General features: G+C 36.4%; 1 protein-coding gene across 8 annotated transcripts in view; it reads right to left on the minus strand.

Annotated features, from left to right (window-relative positions):
* Positions 1-18655, minus strand: part of Meis2 (Meis homeobox 2) — a 204430-nt gene that overhangs the window by 54840 nt on the left and 130935 nt on the right. For all 8 annotated transcript variants that reach the window (XM_071608073.1, XM_071608071.1, XM_071608074.1 and 5 more), the window contains exon 9: positions 3660-3736. In XM_071608073.1, the coding sequence (XP_071464174.1) occupies positions 3660-3736 (77 nt within the window). The remainder of the gene's footprint in view (positions 1-3659; positions 3737-18655) is intronic.

Genomic DNA, 18655 nt, shown 5'->3' on the forward strand with positions numbered 1-18655 from the left:
CACCTCTGTTATATGACCTTTAGAGCTCCAACCAATATCCATTCAGACTAGGCCAGGTTGCTCCTCCAGTGTAAGGAGGTCATTAGGTGGAAGTTACTCGTTTCTTTGTTATTCTCCTCTCCCAATGCATACACTTCAATCATTTTACAGCTGATTTGACCCTCCTCCAAATAACCAGTCTTATCATTGTGATTAGCTTTGACAGCAAGCAGCACTCATTGAGCATCTGGTTATCATCTTTTTAAAAAGAAAGTCTTAATAAGCAATTGATTATTTATGGACTTCTGAGAACTGTAGGAAAAACTGACTTAATGTCATAAACTCCACTCTCTTCCTGCACCACGCTTGACTTGGTTGCACTATCACTGTTTGCATGCTCCCCTCTATAAATACAGTGGAAAATCCCATTAAGATTATTCTATCATTGGCTGCTACGATGCAACACATCTTTAATTCCCTTAATTGTCTCCTAAACTTCCTTTTTCCTTATTTGTTCTAAAGTTCATAATTACTGACTGATCTTAACAGGTCTGTTTTTATTGCTTATTGCTCTCATCAAGTGCGTGGAGCCATGTTCCATTGCTTATTACTGCAGATGTTATTTTATGGCGCTGCTCAACTACCTTGACCTTGCTTGGCCTTTCTATTTTAAGAGGTAAGTGAGAAGCTGAACTGGAACAGCAAGCAAGTCCTCTATGACTGCCTGATTTGTAGGTTTTCTATATTACTCTAATTCTTTGGGTGCAAATCTTGCAGCATGGAAACTTGAACTCCTGGCCCCAAACAGAGAAGCGAGTCTTACTTCTTTGTAGCTGTCTGAGTGAGGTTTACAGTTTGAGAACTATTGTCCCCTCTGTTTTTTTGAGTAAGAGCGATCCAGACTTGGAGAAATCATTTCTAGGGCCCTCTTCTCATTTGGTGAGGAAGAGTATTCTGAGTTCTTCTGAAGCTGGATGGGGCAACTTTATCTGTGTTGAAGTGGATTTCAGAAAGGCATTGGGCAGGTTCAAAATGGCCTAAGAGGGGTGTTCTCTTTTCAGTTTCTATTTTGAAATCCCCAGAAATTGTATGAAATTCCCTGTATGAAATTCTTGGTGGCCTTTTAGTATTTGCTGCACTATCCTCATAAGTCACACCTTATTATCAAAGTTATGAGTAGCTGTTAATTAAGAATTGGACCTGAGGACAAGATTACAGAAATTTTCAGAAGGAAGTGTGAAAATTAGGAAGATGGAATTATTTTACAGAGACATAGGTGTCAATGTTGATACCATATTATATAGAAAGTATGCCATGTGATAGACTGTCACATCCTAACCTTTGGCATTCTGTGGCAAGTGTGGCTCAAATAATAGAAAAACGAGAAACCTAAAATATTACACCAACTGAACTCTTCATGCAGGCCTGGGGGTTCAATGGGCTTCAGGAAAAAAAAGGGTGCTTTCTCCAGGTTCCAGACAGGTGTGTGTGAGAAATGCTAGTCTTTCAACACTAAAAATCCTTCACTCAGGTGTAATGACTACATACAAAAAATACGGGGAGTGGATGATACACCACAGTATTTTGAAAAAGAACAAGATCAAATGTCAACACCAAATATCAATGTGGAAACATTTCATTCCCTCAAAAATGTCCATCATCACCTCCCTCAACTTGCCCCAAATTTACAAAAGTGATGATTGTAAAACAACATTAACTCTATTGAGGACCACTGTGTATGTGCTAGTTCAGTTTGATAATCTCTGTACTATAAAATCATGAGTAGGACAGTCTCCTATAGTTAACACAGAATGCATTTGTTTATTGTTTCAGACTACTGAAAGCTTGGGCTAAAGACATGGGCGAGAATATATGTTTACATATATTATATATATTTACACTACTGAGGCTCATATCAGTGCTTCCCCCTCTGGAGATTATAGCCTTTATTCCAAGTTTTGGAATAAAGGGTGTCTTTAAATGTACATAGTTCCAATCTTTAGTAGAAAATTAAAGTGAATTCAAGTCTGTATTGTCTATCCTTCCTTTCTGCCTTTCTTTTCAGGTTAGCAGTTTATTTCTGCATTAATCACCCTGACAGAAGCAAGGCAACTCAATTTTCTGCTTCTGTAGGTAGGCACATCACTTTCTGTACAGCACTAGGCATGAAAAGGGCTGCAGCTAAGCTTTGGTTACTGGTGTAATTGAAATGCTATCCACACTATAGGGTGCATTAAAGTCAGATAACGGCAGTTCCTGTGGCCAATTTAAGTAGCTTGACTTCCCTGGGAAAAAAAAAATTGCCTGACAGATAAGGCAGACAAACTGGCTAATTCTCCAAGCATGTCTCTCATTGTGATCCTAGAAAAATGAGAAAAAAATGAATCACAGAACCACAAAATCAATTGACCCTCGGGTAGCTCATCAGGCAGCGAGCCTGATAAACCTGAAGGCTTTGTTAATGTCTGCCTGCCTGTGTCCCACAGATAGAGCACTTTGTAAATGAACCTGCTTTGATAAATATATTAAGGAAAGCTGTGAATAAAGGCAGAGACTTCTCATTTGTAAATACAACCTCTGCTACATGGAATTAGAATGATAAAATGGAGTTCCATGTAATTAAGTTTGTATAAGGCCTGAAATCCGTGCAAATACTTTCCCTGAATTTTGAAAGAGAACTGTCAGTTCAATTAATCTGAACATCACCCCAAGAATGTACTGAACAAAATTAAGCTGCTGATAAAACCTGGGCCAGTATTTTGATAAGTAATTCCTATATCATTTCTTGGCCACTGTGATCATTTTATTTAATCCGCTGCCCCTCCTTTTCCTCAGTTACCCTCTAAGCCATGTACAAAGGGTGGATGGTCCATCCACCACCACACGGGTAATCTACCGAATCACAAAGCTCAAAATGGAAAAACCTTTTTTCCTATTTAAAAAAAAAATTAGGGTAAATAAATTTCTATTAGGAGCTACTACAAAGCCTGTATCTACACGGCCACTCATGGCCTGGACAAAAGAAACCTTCTAGAAGTGATAACTCCGGGCGAAGGCTGTGCAAATGCATAGCAACTGCTTCCAACAGGAAGGACCGGGACGTGATCGTGACTCGATTTGAGAATTTTAAAGCATCCGAGATGGGCAAAGCCAGGTGGAGAGGAAGGGCAAGGGAGAAGAAAATAGAGGGAGAGAAAAGAGGAGAAGAACGAATCTCACCAAACCATCTCCCCTGGCTGCAGCTTCCTCTCCCTAAGCTCTACTTCCGCACCTCAAGGGAGAAGCAACTGAGAAGTTCTCCTTGGTTTCATTTGTTTAGGAACAAAAAGGAAAGAAAGAAGGAAGAAAAGGAGGGAGGGAGGGAAGGAGGAAGAGAGGAATGAAGGAAGAAAGGAAGACAAAGGAAAGAAAGAAAGGAAGGAGGGAGGGAGGGAGGGAAGAAAGGAAGAGAAAGGGAAGGAAGGAAGGAAGAGAGAGAGGGATGGAGGGAAGGAGGAAGGAAGGAGGGAGGGGGAGGAAAGGAAAAGAAAGGGAAGGAAGGAAGGAAGAGAGAGAGAGAAAGAGAGAGAGAAAGGAAGGAAGGAAGGAAAGGAGGGAGGGAGGGAGGGAGGGAGGAAACAATTATTTAAAAATCTCATTTTAGCCACCGGAGAAAGACATTGATTTGGGGGGTCACTCACCAGTTGTTAACTTGGAGAATTGTAAGTCCTGTGTCTTGCGCTAACTGTTTCTTCTGCTCTTCGGAAGGGTACGGATGCTAATGAAAAAACAAATGTTTTAAAAGATGTATCAGAAGTTACGAAAGAGTCACTCACGTCTAAGAATGAAACCACCACTGGTGATTTCTTTAGTCTATGGCTTGATTTTCCTCATCGTGTCTCTTTACACTGTGTGGAGAAGCGTGGGCAGGGATAAGAATACAGAAACCTGCATCAGTAGCCCCAAGTGCCTGCCACTCTCTATAGGGCCAGCAATGAAGAACAAGGCGTCTAAGCTGTTCAATTTCCTTAATCAGTCAGGGGTGTCAAGCACTTTTGTGATGGCATCAGTATTTTGGTTATCAACTCTCATGTCAGTTGCACTCAGGGAACCAGTTTTAGGCCCATTTTACTTTGCATCCTGGAAAACACATGTGAGGCCCTTATTCTAAGTTACCTTTGTGAGATGGCTCCATATAATTCTTATTTCCTAGTTCGTCTGGGGTTATTGACACTAAAGTTTGGAAAGTGAGATAGTACGTAGCATTAACTATTTTGAAGCCACCCAACTCGATTTGAGTATAACACAGTTACTTAAAGTATATTTATGTGACTCCTTTATGGGACAGCGGGGGATTCTTTCATTTTTACTGGTTAGTGCTCTGAGCTAACAGGGTCACTCAGGACGACCGCACATCAAAAGAAGTCAATTATATATATAATGCTTTGAATAGAAATTTTACTTTTGCCTTAATATACAGCAATAAGAGAATGAAGCCATAGGTTTGTTTTTAAATTCCTTACTTCCCATTATGATTCACGCACATTTATAATGAACATTCTTTCCGTTATCAACCCACTTTCCTCTCTCACTTTGAAATCAAGGATGGTTATTTTCGAGTCATACACTTACTTTAAAAGGCACTGAACTTGCAAGTACATGATTATCAACCATATCTGTTAAATAGATCCTTGCTCTAAATTCACTGGCTTTCTTAAACAGAAAAGTAAACTTTTATCCAGCATGTCAAAGTTGTTCATAAACTAGAAAGCCTTTGGTAATAAATATTTCTCATCAACATTATTAAAGAGTGACATTAGGAACAACAAAGTATTCCATTCAGAACATTCTAATCATTCTGGTATTTGAGAGAGTGAATGTTTTTCAATCAACTGAGATTGTATTCTTCAGGTATTTCATCTTCTATAATAGCATACATTATCCAAAATGTGCACAATTACTTATTAGCAAACCCAAATGCCATTAGGTTAAACAAAATCCCCTGTCTAGCAAAAGGGTTAACTAGATTTGTATTAATATAGAAGCCAGGCTTTTAATATTCTGCAAATGTTAACAAAGAAAGATGATAATGTTGAGTTAATATGGGTTAAGCATAAAATGAAAATAAATTTTTCTGATTGCGAGGTGTTGACACTTTTTTGGCGAAGGCCTCCAGCCTGTTCCTGAAAGCTGTGTAATTACAGAAGGCTTTTCCCCCTCCTTCCCCTCCTGCTTCCAGCCTACCCACATTAGTAATGACCCCTTCACTGCTTCAAAAACCACTAATGGTCTTCAGCACGGGCAAGAAAAATGAACAGGATAAATTGGAATCCACAGTCAGTAATTTGCATCCTATGAGGCTGCTTTGGCCACTCACACTCACTCCTGGCCATCAATCGTTGCCTGTCAGGTGCTGCACTCTGCCACCATGACAAATACTCCTCCTAACACTCTGATTCGTCCAAACAATGTAATTGTCCTCTATTCTCCTCTTGGTAATGGAGATAATGAATGGCTGCACAAACAAGAAGGATTGCTCATCACAGACGCCGAGGTGGCTTCAAGCTGGAAAAGGCCTAGAGTACAAATTTTAATTGACTGAAAACACTGGTTGGGGGAGAAATGACAAAAAATATTTTAAAAAATCATTCTTGTCAAGGTGTTTGCTTGCCAAATTCAAGGGAGTAGCATCTTTTGAGTTTCTGCCCTTCCAAGATTTTGAGAGCCTAGGTATACATGTTGTTTGCTCAGTGGAAAAAAAATATGCAAATAGCAAAAATTAAAATGAAAATAAGGATACACTAAAAGAATATATAGATCTGTACCCGTCTCATCTTCCAGTGCGCTGCTTCTTTATGCAATGTTTTTGATCTTTTTTGTGTGTTTTCAGTCTTTCTCACTGTTGTGACACCCTTGCCTAGGACAGTTTAGACAAAATGTAGGTTGTGGTGTGTGTGTGTGTGTGTGTGTGTGTGTGTGCATGCGCACACTTGTGTATGTAAAAGAGAGATAAAGTCAGAGACAGAGAGAGAAGGTTTAGATGAAATTAAGGTTTAGTATGTTAAGAAAGTCAAAGAATAAAAAGTGATGTTACTAGATAGTCAATTCCTCCAAGTTTGATTGTAAATTCTGACTGGATAACAAGAATTCTTTCCAGCATTTTATTAGGAATTTAGTCAAATGACCACAGAATTACATAAACAGTGCATTTTATCTTGGGAATCCCTGAGCTATACTTTCACTATGAGAGCAGTTGCAAATTCCATCCACAATCATTAAAAAAATTGGGACCTTACCAAAATTCACCTTGCACAGATGGCTTTTTTTTAATTAATAGGGAAGACCATAATAACTTTAACTTATTTGAATACCGTTCTGTGGTTTTGAACATTCGTGATTCCATGCCCCTTTTATACATGGGGTGGACTGTTTATCTGAAAGTGTTCTGGCAGTCAGCCACTATATTTCTAAAATTAAAAGAGGGACAGAAAACAATCATTTCTGAGAGGAATTGGAACCATGACAATGTGTTTTGGATTAATTTACAAATATATGTATATATTTAAGGCCAAACTGTGGAACTAGAGAATTTCTACTACATGGTCTATCATATGCATTCTTCTTCTTTATTAGAAGAGACATCATATTGAAATAATAAACATGGGAAGCCTTCACTTCTTCTTTGATGTATATTACTAAATGTCTGACTGGCTCAGATTTAAAATAAACTTTGGTATGTTTGCACTTGAAAACTGGAAGTAGACCACAAGCAATAATTTGTTGTCAGTTTCCATATTCTTGGACTAAAGCTATAGTTTAGTCTGTTCACTGTAGGGGGCCAACCCACTTGGGTCCAGTTGCCCAGAGATGGCTCAACTTACTCATAAGAACAAGCACAGTCACGTGATAGCAATGATGATGAGTGCCTTCATCAAGAAAGAATCAGCAAAGGGTAAAATTTTTGACATCCCTAAATAATTCTAAAGGCCACTGGTGAATAGAAGAAGTGAATCATAAAGGTCTTGTGACTTTGAACATCAATGGACAGTGTTCAAAATGCTAAGAAGACATGTATGGTTCATGGATCAATGTAGATATATTTTTAAAATTACTGTTCTCCTGAAAACTCACTTGAAAATAAGAGACTATCTTGATTTCGGACACCAACCTCAGGCCTGCTGCTGCTGCTGCTGCTGCTTTTATTTTAGGAGGTGATTGTGTGGCAGTTAATCTGTTTATCAAGTACATGAAAAAACAATCTGCAATATCCTTACAATACATCTGTGAGGTGGTTTGGTGAGTAAAATCACCTAATAACAATCATCTGTTGTGATTAACCTCCCTCCAAAGATTTCCAAACTGGAACTGATATATCATGAATTTTATTCTATGCTGAAAAGATTTATGCCAATGTTTTAAAACTTTAAGTGATACTTTGAATCACCTCATGAACTAGAAGTGCACAATAAATGAAAAAGGTAGCTATTTGGAAGACTAAAAAATTAGAAATAACCTAAATGTACATCAACTGAAGGATCACTGTTAAATAAAATGTGAGGTTTTTATAAGATAAGCCACATATTGCTAAGGGGAAAAAAAGCAAGTTGTGGAATAATATGTACTATCTGTTTTTGTTTAAATAAATAAATAAGAATCAATATACACATATCTATGCTTGTAGTACAAGAAAATCATATGGAAAAAATACACACCAAGTAATGGTTCACAGTGCATACAGCCTAGAGATAGGGACTTCTTATTTCTATAGTCCTTTGTTGTGCATGTGTGTAGTGCTTCAAACAATTTTTAAATCTGGTATCAGTTTTAAATTTACAATTAAAAATTTTAAATTAGTTTTTAAAAGCCATGGTCATTTGACTCTTTTTTTAAAAAGAATTTATTTTTTAGTTATAGATGGACACAATACCTTTATTTTGTTTATTTATTTTTTTATGTGGTGCTGAGGATTGAACCCACTGCCTCACACATGTTAAGTGAGCGCTCTACCACTGAGCCACAACCCCAGCCCCAACATTTCTTACTAATCTAATTAGATACTCTCCTGCACTGAGAGAAGTCTTTCACTGTTTTTTTAAAGATTTATTTATTTATTTATGGTACTGGATGTTTAACCCAAGCCCACTTTATCACTGAGTTATATCCACAATCTGTTGTGTTTTTGTTTTATTTTGTTTTTATTTTGAAACATGGTCTCATTAAGTTGCTGAGGCTGGCCTTGAATTTACAATCCTCCTGCCTCAGCCTTCTGAGTCACTGGCATTATAGGTCTGCACCAGTGGGTCCAGCTCGCGGAGTGTTTTTTAAAGCAAAACATCTCCAGGATCAGTCCTGCTTCTTCTGTTACCTTTTCACTCTCTGAGTCTTGTTTCACTTACTGATCTATAAAGTTTACTAGATGTGCTCTTTGAAGACTGAGCAATGCACAATTTGTAAAATTACTTCTGTGATGATGTAATTTAACCATTCAGAAAAATGGTCAAGTAACAAGTTAGGCAGGATCTTAGTATGAACATAGTCTTGGAAACTGATCATTAGGGTAACCACTTTTGTTTCCTCACTTCCATACCAGATATGTATCTCATGGAGGTAACCCACACAACCTGGCTTTTGATGCTGTCACTTAAATATGGAACTCTATAGGCAACTTCCTTAACATGGACAATGAAAATACATCAAGCAGACAGCATTTACTGATCTAGGATGATGCTTATTGAACTGGGTTACGTGTAGACGTGCTGAGAACTTAACCCCTGAACAAATATATGTGCTTCCCTGGAATGTCAAATTTATTCAAGGGTCATTAATTCAGCAACTTTTTCTTATTGAACAATAAATCCTATGCTATGATTACAATATACAGTCTGCATGAATTTTGAAGACAAAACAATAAACAAGATTAATTTGAAACCATCCAATCCTTGTCATTGTCAGTAATCTTCTTTCCACTAAATTCTCATAACAATTTGCTTGGTATATATAATTTTTATCTTTTCATTGTCAGATCTTATTTACATCTCTATAAGTATAACTTCCTGAAGGTAAAGTCTTGGGTCATTGTTTTTTTGTTTTGTTTCGTTTTTTAACTTTTGTATGTGTCCCCTACTTTGTATGAGTCTCTGAAAATTTGTAGAAAGAATGAAAACAAATAGATGTTAATTCTTCTTCCAGCTTTGTCAGTAGTCTTGTCACCTTAAACAAGCCTGGGCCTGAGACATAGTCTCTATGATGGTAAGATAAAGAGGTTAACAAAGACATATATGGCAGGTAGAACACCTAAGAAGATGATAACAACAAGGTTTGTCCTAGCTAATTCTTTTTTAAAAAATATTTATTTATTTAGTTGTAGTTGGACACAATATCTTTATTTTATTTATTTTTATGTGGTGCTGAGGATCGAACCCAGGGCCTTGCATGTGCTAGGTGAGTGCTCTACCACTGAGCCATGATCCCAGCCCATGTCCTAGCTAATTCTGAATCTCTCTGACTTCCCCCACCCTACCACATATACACATCCCACCCCTCAACCCTTGAGCTGCTAATCACTACATTAGGAAAAAGATATCCTTTGTTATTCTACTGTCAATCTAAGTTCTGTTTCTACCTGAAGCACTTCTACATGAAATATGATTTATTGGCCTTTTCCTTTGTGTTACCATATTTAAACTTTGAATTTTTTAGATATCTCATCCTTGTTTCTGGCTTTGGAAACCAAAACCACAAAACATTAGAGTTGAAAGGTGTTTAGGCAGATCTTAGCTTCGCACCTCACTTTCGTAGATGAGGAAACCAAGGTTCACAAGGATTAAGTAGCTTATACCAATCATATCAGTAGGCATTAGTAAGCACTAGGGTAACTCCTGCTCTCCTGACCAGTTAGTGGACCTTCCCCCTTTAACACTGATGTTTTCCACTGAAGCATCATTTCCCCTTCTTTTTGGTTACCATGTCCTATTTCAATTTAGGGGTGAGCTCAGGGATGGTTAAGTGCCAAGGACTGAGCCAATTAACATAGCTAATCATACTGGCTACACTGAAGATGAAACCCAAGTTAGGTAAACAGGAGCCCATCAAGGGACTGTCAAAGGAGTTCTCTGTTTCCCTGGGTTACTAAGACTTGGAATTGGGACAGCCATTGTTGGCACCCAACATGGAGAACCTGACTGAGAATGAAGCTCATAAATATTAAGGCAAAGCCAGTAAATATAAAGAATAGATTCCTGAGCTGGGCATGGTGGCTCATGTCTGTAATCGCTGCAGTTTGGGAGGCCGAGACTGGAGGATCTAAAGTTCAAACCAGCCTCAGCAACTTAGTGAGACCTTGTCTCAAAACAAAAAGTAAAAAGGGTTAGGAATGTGACTCAGTTGTTTAGGTGATCCTGAGTTCTATCACTGTACTAAAAAAAAAAAAAAAAAAAAAACACAGACACACACAAAAACAACAACAACAACAACAACAAACAAACAAAAATGGGGAAGGGGAGTGGGGGGTAGCAGGGAGGACAACCTAGAAAATAGATTCTGACATCTATTTTCTAACAGACAAGGGCCAATTGACAGTATCTGGAATTTCCTTTTCTCTCCAGCTAAAAATGATGTTTTTTTTTTTTTTTTTTTTAAATGAGGGAGAAGGATGAATAGGAAGTTAAGGAGAACAAAGAAGGAACAGAAGAAGAAATAAGGGAACCAACCATTCTGCTTTCTTCTTTATATATAGACTCCAGTCAAATATGGCAACAATTTAGGATTTTTTCTGTTTTAAAATTTGTCAGCATTGTAGTTCCGATAGATTATAAAAAAAAATCACAAATCTGGAAGGTAGAGGCTTAAACATGCAATGTATATGAGGCTGTCAAAATTTTTAATCTAAGCTTGAATAGCAAAGTATAAGGTAGAATTTTGATGAAGTTTTTTCAAATGACCACAGAGAATAACTTCAAGTCTGCTTCTTGTGTAAAGTTGAAATTATTAAGAACAGAGAATATAAATTTGCTAATCAAAATTCCTAAGAAACACATTTAGATGCAAAAAAAAAAAATTATACTAACCAGAGGTCATGATAATACAAAATGACACAAAAACTATTACAATCATCTGGCCAATTTAGGACTATTTGATTTGAGTAAAACTCTACCTAGCAGCAGAAAGAGAGTATATTTCAGATGGTATATTGTCACAACATTCCCTTCCATTTCTACAATTCTGGGACATCAGCCTCTACTAATCCATCACAGTCCAAACAGCAGGAAACTGTCAGGAGCAGGAAATAGTTGCTTTTCTCTCCCAAACTTCCACATTGTTTTCCTCTTCTCTTGTGCATGTAGATCCACAATTGTGTCATGTTCCTCATTAGACTGCAAATTATTTGAGGGCACAGTTCGAGTCTTATATAACCTTAAACTTTCTACAGCACTTAGCACAGTATTTTCTACAGAATAAGTGCTCAATAAATACTTGTCAGTGAGTTATTTTTGAAATTGATACTGTTTTTTTTTGATAGAAAAGACTGTCTGTGCCATATATATGATGCATAAATATCCAGATAAATATGGAAAGATTCACACAGTCATTTAACTGTTTTACCGACACAATATTTGGATATTTGAAAACATCTACTGAATTTTTTACTATTCATGCAGATGTTTGGTGTCATGGAAACGCAGACTTCGGATTCAAATTAGTAGTTTTTTATTTATTATGCCAGATGTATATTTGGAGAAAGAAATGCAGCTATTTTAGGAAGATTCATTTCCATTTCCATTTACATGGAAGTAAATAGATTTGAGTTATAATAATCACATCCCTTTAAACTCAGAAAAGGTTTGAAAAAAATTTTTTAAAGATATTGTTTATTCATTTTTTTAACCTTTATTTCACTTATTTATTTTTATGTGGTGCTGAGGATCGAACCCAGCATCTCGCACGTAAGAGGCGAGCACTCTACTGCTGAGCCACAACCCCAGCCCCTGAAAAATTTTTAATAATAATTCCCCTAAGAGAATAACATGCTTGGTTGATACTTGGAGCCACGGAGGGGAGGTCTCATTAAAAAGAGCAAAATTGGCTGTGGTGTTGCTGAGTGGTAGAATGTTTGCCTAGCATTCATAAAGTCCTGGGTCCAATCCTCTGCATTGTAATCAATCAATCGATCGATCAAAAGAATGAAGAAAGAGAGGGGTGGGGTTGAAGCTCACCCCTTCCACAAGACCTGGGTTTGATATTCACCATCCAAAAATGGGGGAGATAAAAAATTCACTCTTCCATATACAAACTCGAGGAATGAACTGGATGAATTGTGTCATACACAGATATGAAGGGCAATTATTAAGCTTTTTCTATCAGGATATAGATAAAATAGAATGACAGAGAAGGTATTTTTAAGATGATCAAAGTTAATAACTAAGTATTTCAGGATTAAGGAGAAATACTTTCTGCATCTGTAAGGAGAAATGTTACAAATACATATTCTAATAGCACAAAGTTTATATGGACAGGAGTGATGATATGAAGTGATGGTCAGATACTACCAACACTCCATTTATCTCTAAACTTCTAAAAAGTCATCTAAAAATATATTAGAAATTCATATTAGAAAATATTCACTGATAAAGAATTTTAAGCACAAGGAATATAATTATTTTCCTATTGACTGAGACTTTAAAGCTGAGAACAGTTTTATTTTGAAAATAACGAAAATATATTCCTAGGGCTAGAAGAAGATAATTTTTATTTAACATTTGTTAGGATGCTCCCATGAGCTGCTTGGTGATGCATGTTATGCTGCCTACATGGCTAATGGGTGATCTTACTAAATGAGCCAAAAGCCACAAATAAGGCCTTGACTCATTTAACAATCATTTCACATTTCCACACTATGACCAAATTAATATTTTATGGGGCCACTCAGTTCTTACAGCCAGACCACTTTTCCAAAAAATTGAATTTTGTGCTTATTTATTTTATGGATCATTTGTTGAAATAGATTTCAAAACAGGTTTAGGTTATTTAGATTTTTCAGTGAACTGCAAAAGAAAAACTCACAGAGTCAGAGTTTCAGAACTGGAAAGGACATCAGAGGCCATCTAATACAAACTTCTCATTTTGTGCCTAATGAAACCGAGGCAAGGAGGCAAAATGGCTTGCCCAAGCCTCCTCCTCTTTTCAGATGTTCCTGAGCCCATAGAAAGAAGAAGTTTCATGCTTATAGGGTAAAGAATGCTTCTTATGGAACATCTTATTCCTATTTGGAAATTACAGATACCAATGTCTAGATTTCATCCTGTCATTTACTCAATAACACCTATGTCCTGTAACAACCACATGCCACCTTATATTTCCCCATTTGCCACAATGCATTGCAGATGCTTGTCTGTCTGTCTGTCTGTCTGTCTGTCCCATTCGACTAAGTGGTCCTTGAAAGCAGAGACTGGCTAGCTACAATTTTAGGTCACTGGCTGGCATGCTCATGTACCTAACAAATGAGTGTCCAACTAACCAAGTTTGAAAATGCAACCACATGAATTCTTTGCATCCTAAAAATACTATTTGAAATTAGAGAAAAGGAAGCTGATAAGGTGAAAGATAGACAGCAAGGGAGAAGGGAGATATAAGGGAGGAGAGAAAGAGGCAGAAAATACCAACTTCCTATCTATATCAACAGTGAAAATCAGCTCTTACTTCAAGAGAGGACTGAGAATGTATTGGCAAATCTGGATGGTGATACTGAGAAGCCATGCAAAAGAACTAAGCACATGGGATTTTTAAATTAACATTTAATTTCTTCTTATTGAATAGACTAAGGGGTTGTTTAAAACAAGGGTCTGAAGTATATGGTAGAAAGTTATATAATGTCTAGACAACAGATACTTGTATCTAATCTTATGACAACAATCTTACTTAACAGGTCCAGACACAGTGCCATATGAGTCTGAGTTAGAAGGAAATGAGGATTAGCAATTAGTCCGTTACAATATTTCTTTAACAACATGAAAAAAGTCTAGGTGGAATAAAAAACGAGGGGTAAATGTTAGGGAATTATTAAGCAACACTAAAACCTAGAGCACCAATTCAAATGGGTTTAGTCCAATTTTATTTGCATAGGCTACACTATGAATAATTTTGTTTGATTTACCATAGGAATGCACTGAAGGTCTAGTTTGACAAGAGAAAGCTAACATGGATTTAAAGAGGAAGGGGTTGTTTAAAGAAGCAGAGTGTTATCTTTTTTTCAAAAAGGTTATTATCTCTAGAGTAAGCAATGAACATGTTGTGGATATTATCTTCTTTGCTCATCTCAGAGTACAGGATAAGCGAATAGGGTTAATGATAAGTTAAAAAGTCATAAAAACAAAAAGGAAGTGAATGTAAACTAATGACTTCTTAAGATGGACAATGGAGTTAAAAAGAGAATTTTAATGGGGAATAGACATTTCTTATATGATATTGTAAATAAATTTTCAATCTGGGAGCTCTAATGAGACATAATTCCTTAATAAAATTTAATGTTTTCATTCAAAATTTCACCAAAACAAAAACCCTAAGGTGTAAAATATCAGCATTAGGAACTTGGTTCAAAGGTTTAGAATTGCTTTCTTTTTCTAGCATATACAGAATTTCTCTCAGCATACAAATGACTTATGGATATAACTATATGCCCAGAGGAACACTCCTAAAAGAACAGTGGATCAGGAAACATTTGACTTTTTCCCAGTTTAATTATAACACCATATTCTTAATATGATGTTTTAAAATATTTATTTGAATTTATTTGATGTTTTAAAATATGTGAGAAAGATCACTAACAGTCTATCCACAAAATATGACAAGGATATTACCCAGGTGTTTACCTTAGTCATGCACTATACTAGTAAATAAAGCAACCAATGGACTCTATGGTAAGGAGACTCTTAGGTGGAACACCAAAAAACTTCATTTAGCAGCATTTATTTTGGAATTCCCCACAATTTAATCTTATCAATGTGCTTTTCCTTCCCTTTTTTAGAGCAGCCTGTGCAGTGAAAGTTAACAAAATCAAGATAAAGACAGAGCAAGATACTGCGGCAAAGTTTATCTATTGTGCATATATAGGTCCAGTTACTATTTTACTTAAGCATTAGTATTTTAAATATCTTGTATCTCTGAGCAGATGGAAAATAATCACATTGTGAGTTTCCAATTTGTGTGTTGACCAAATCAAGTCATTGGTCTGTAGAATGCCTTCCAAATGTGTTTTCATCATACCTATGAATATATTTATTCTGGTTATTAAATATATAAAAGATTATAAACTATCTAAATCATCATAGCCAAACAATGAATATATACATCTTCATGGCTCTGGCTAGCTATTGACTAAAATTCATTCAAGATAAAAGTGACTAAATATTAAAATATGAAATCATCCGATAGTATTTATCACCATAATTGAATGCTATGGCTGACTAAATTCAAACAAATTAGAAATTGATGAACTAAAGAAAACATAGACACAAAAATTTAGAAAGTATATTTTGGGCAAAAACAATAAGGTTATATGGTAATATATATTTGTAGCTTACTGAAATATTAATATGTGGCTCTTCCTAATTTGGAGAACAAATCAGAAAATATTGAGAAAATTGTTCCTCTTATCTTGGGTAGCCACATTGACCTCAACAGAAAGTTGTCTTCTAATTACTTCTCTACTATGTTTGCTTTTGCTTATCAACTTGGACAAAAAAAAAAAAAAAGAGGAAAAATGAGGGACATATTTGAAATATGTCAAGTTATTGCACTAACCATATATTTTTTTCAATTTAAGTGGTAAAATTTTATAGATAGCAATAGCTATCTTTTATTCCTTCTGATTTGTATATCAGAAGTTAGTAGCATTTTTACATTCTTAGAAACAAATAATTCTATTTTGCATGAAAATATTTCTTATAAAGATTTAAAAATCTCAAAAGCTGGACACGGTGGCTCATGCCTATAATCTCAACAACTGAGACGGCTGAGGCAGGAGGATCACGTTTGAGGCAAGCTTCAGCAACTTAGCAAGACCCTGTCTCAAAAAATAAAAAGGGCTGGTGATGTAGCTCAGTGGTAAAGCACCCCTGGGTTCAATTCCCAGTATCAAGGTGGGGGTGGAAGGGGGAGGGAGCCCTGAAAATGAGGTCTCAAAAAAATTGGACTCTAAAAGGACAAACCTTTAATGTAACTGAATTCAATTGGTATAAACTAGTATGGACAGCACCTGCTCTGATCAGATAATCATCCATTCTGATTGCTGGTACCTGTCAAGTAGTTTGGATGTGCATTGCTTTTTTAGGCAATGAGTAGAGACCTCTAGCATTTATGATACCTAATGTGTATGACAGATGAACTTAAATTTGACCCATATTTCTAACAATGAAAAGAGCATTAATAGTTCATAGCAAGGTGAGTTGGCCAGTTGAACATAAGAGATTAAGTTTTTCATCTGAAACAATAAAGGCTGACAGTACCTTGGATACTCGTGTGTTACTGACTGAATCATATATATTATTTAAATATTTAAACAATTTAAATACTCCTATTTGAATAATGGAAACAGACCCTCATGTAACATAAGCTGAGTGGGTTTTGTTCTCTGAGTTAGCAAAACACTGAAGATTGCCACATGGCAAGCAATAAGCCCAGAAATGGCCGATAGACAAAGCAGAAAATCATTACCAAATTCAAGATACTGTTCTTATGTAGATACCATGAACGTATTGATTATGCTTTATCTAAACAAAGACATTTTCTTAGAGGAGGTAAGAGAGGGCGGTTTTTAGCAAGAGGTAAATAGGAGGAGCAAAAATTATCTCAAAAGAGCTTGAAGGTATGGATAAAACACCATTGAATTCATGACTGATTCCCCAAATATGATCATGACTTGGATTTGACCTGGATAGTGAGGAAATGATACTAGCAAACTCTCCTCTCTCAGATACTCCTAGCTGGCAATTGGTATACACTCAGTATCAAGTCTGACCTGACAGAAACTAAACGAAGGACTGTTGTAGTTCAGGTATCTGAACACATAAAATCTTCACATAGTGTGCAACACAAATAGAAAATTAAGTAAGAAATATATAAACTACTACTTTATAAAGTTTTCATAATTTTTCTAACCTAAAAGGCCAATTTTGAAAAGATTTGAGAATATTCTATCACAAGGAATGAATAAATCTTTGAGCATCCTGTCATAGTAATGTTTGTATAATTCTACAAATATTGATGGACAGCTGCCACATCCTGCTTTAGGCCTTTAACAAGCCAGGTGCCTGGGGCACTGAAGAAACAGTGGTTATGCTCTCTTTCTAGTAAGTTCCCAAACACATTCTGTTTCATTTAAGCGACTGAAGATGTTACAGAATCTGGAACCACACTATCTGAAGACATTACTTTCTTTAACTTCTTGGACATTTGGGATACAATTTATAGTAAGTATGAAACCTGCCAGGAAGTGAACTTCAACTTGGACTATGCTTTTCACAAATATGCAAATTGAAATACTGTAAGCTGAATTACTTAGAGAATTTGCTATGTGCTAAAGTGAGTCCTTTTGTAAGATAAATAATGTTCTTGTAAAGCAATTAATACCCCCAGTGAACTAATGCTCTTATAATTTCTTTAGAAACAAATCTGCATGTTCACAAGAATTGCCAAATGAAACATTCTGGTGGATTTACTAATAAGCACCTGGGTTTCAACTTCTGTGTCTTGTTCACAGCTGTGTATCCAATTTGGGAAGACAGTATAGGGAAGCAATACAAGCTCAATAAATATTTAGTAAGCAAACAAATATTTTTCAGTGTTTGGAAGCAGTTGTGTCTTGTTTCAAGTTCACAAGGGAAGCAAGGGAATATCAGTCTTTAGGCATTTACTTTCTCACATTGGTAGTTAAGAGTCACCTGGTTGGACAGAGATTAATGGCAAGGGAAGAGGAAATTTGTGTATGTTTAAAAGTATGGGTTTAATGTATACCCTTGAGCCAGACATGGTGGTGCATGCCTGTAATCACAGTGATTTGGGAGGCTGAGGTAGGAGGATCACAAGTTTGAGGCTAGCTTCAGCCACTCAGCAAGATAAAATACAAAAGTAAAAATGAGAGGGGATGTAGATCAGTGTGAGAGGACCCCAGGTTAAATCCCCAATACTGAAGCATACTCTTTATCAATTTATTCACACAATTGAAAATCTTATTTTTTCTATGAGGAATAGCATATTTCTAGGGCCATATTGACAGGGATATAGAGGGGGAAACCCTGTAGAAAGCCCCACCGAATTTATCACAATAGATTAGGCAGAAGTATATGACTGTCACTCCAAGGCAGTAACACTTTCCATGATTTAATACCCCAGTGGGTAAACATTTGAATTTAAAGTGTAGATACATTTTGGAAACATTCAACCAACTCAGGAAACACATGTGCTATGGTGTCATCAGGTCACACTTCAGGTGGTGCTCTGGGAAATTTTTTGGAAAATACTGGTAGAAATAGATTAGAAGGCGGGGGGTGGGGAGAGAGAGAAGGACAGAGAGAGAGAGAGAGAACGAATATGCCTAAATCCATTAACAATTGCATTTATAGTTCTTCCCATCTGTCATTTTTTAAGCATTTTTCTAATATTAGCTGCAGAAGTTTAAGTGCACATGGCTCTTGTCCATTGTCTC

Source organism: Marmota flaviventris, chromosome 2 (assembly GCF_047511675.1).
Source record: "Marmota flaviventris isolate mMarFla1 chromosome 2, mMarFla1.hap1, whole genome shotgun sequence".
NCBI classification, from domain to species: Eukaryota; Metazoa; Chordata; class Mammalia; order Rodentia; family Sciuridae; genus Marmota; species Marmota flaviventris.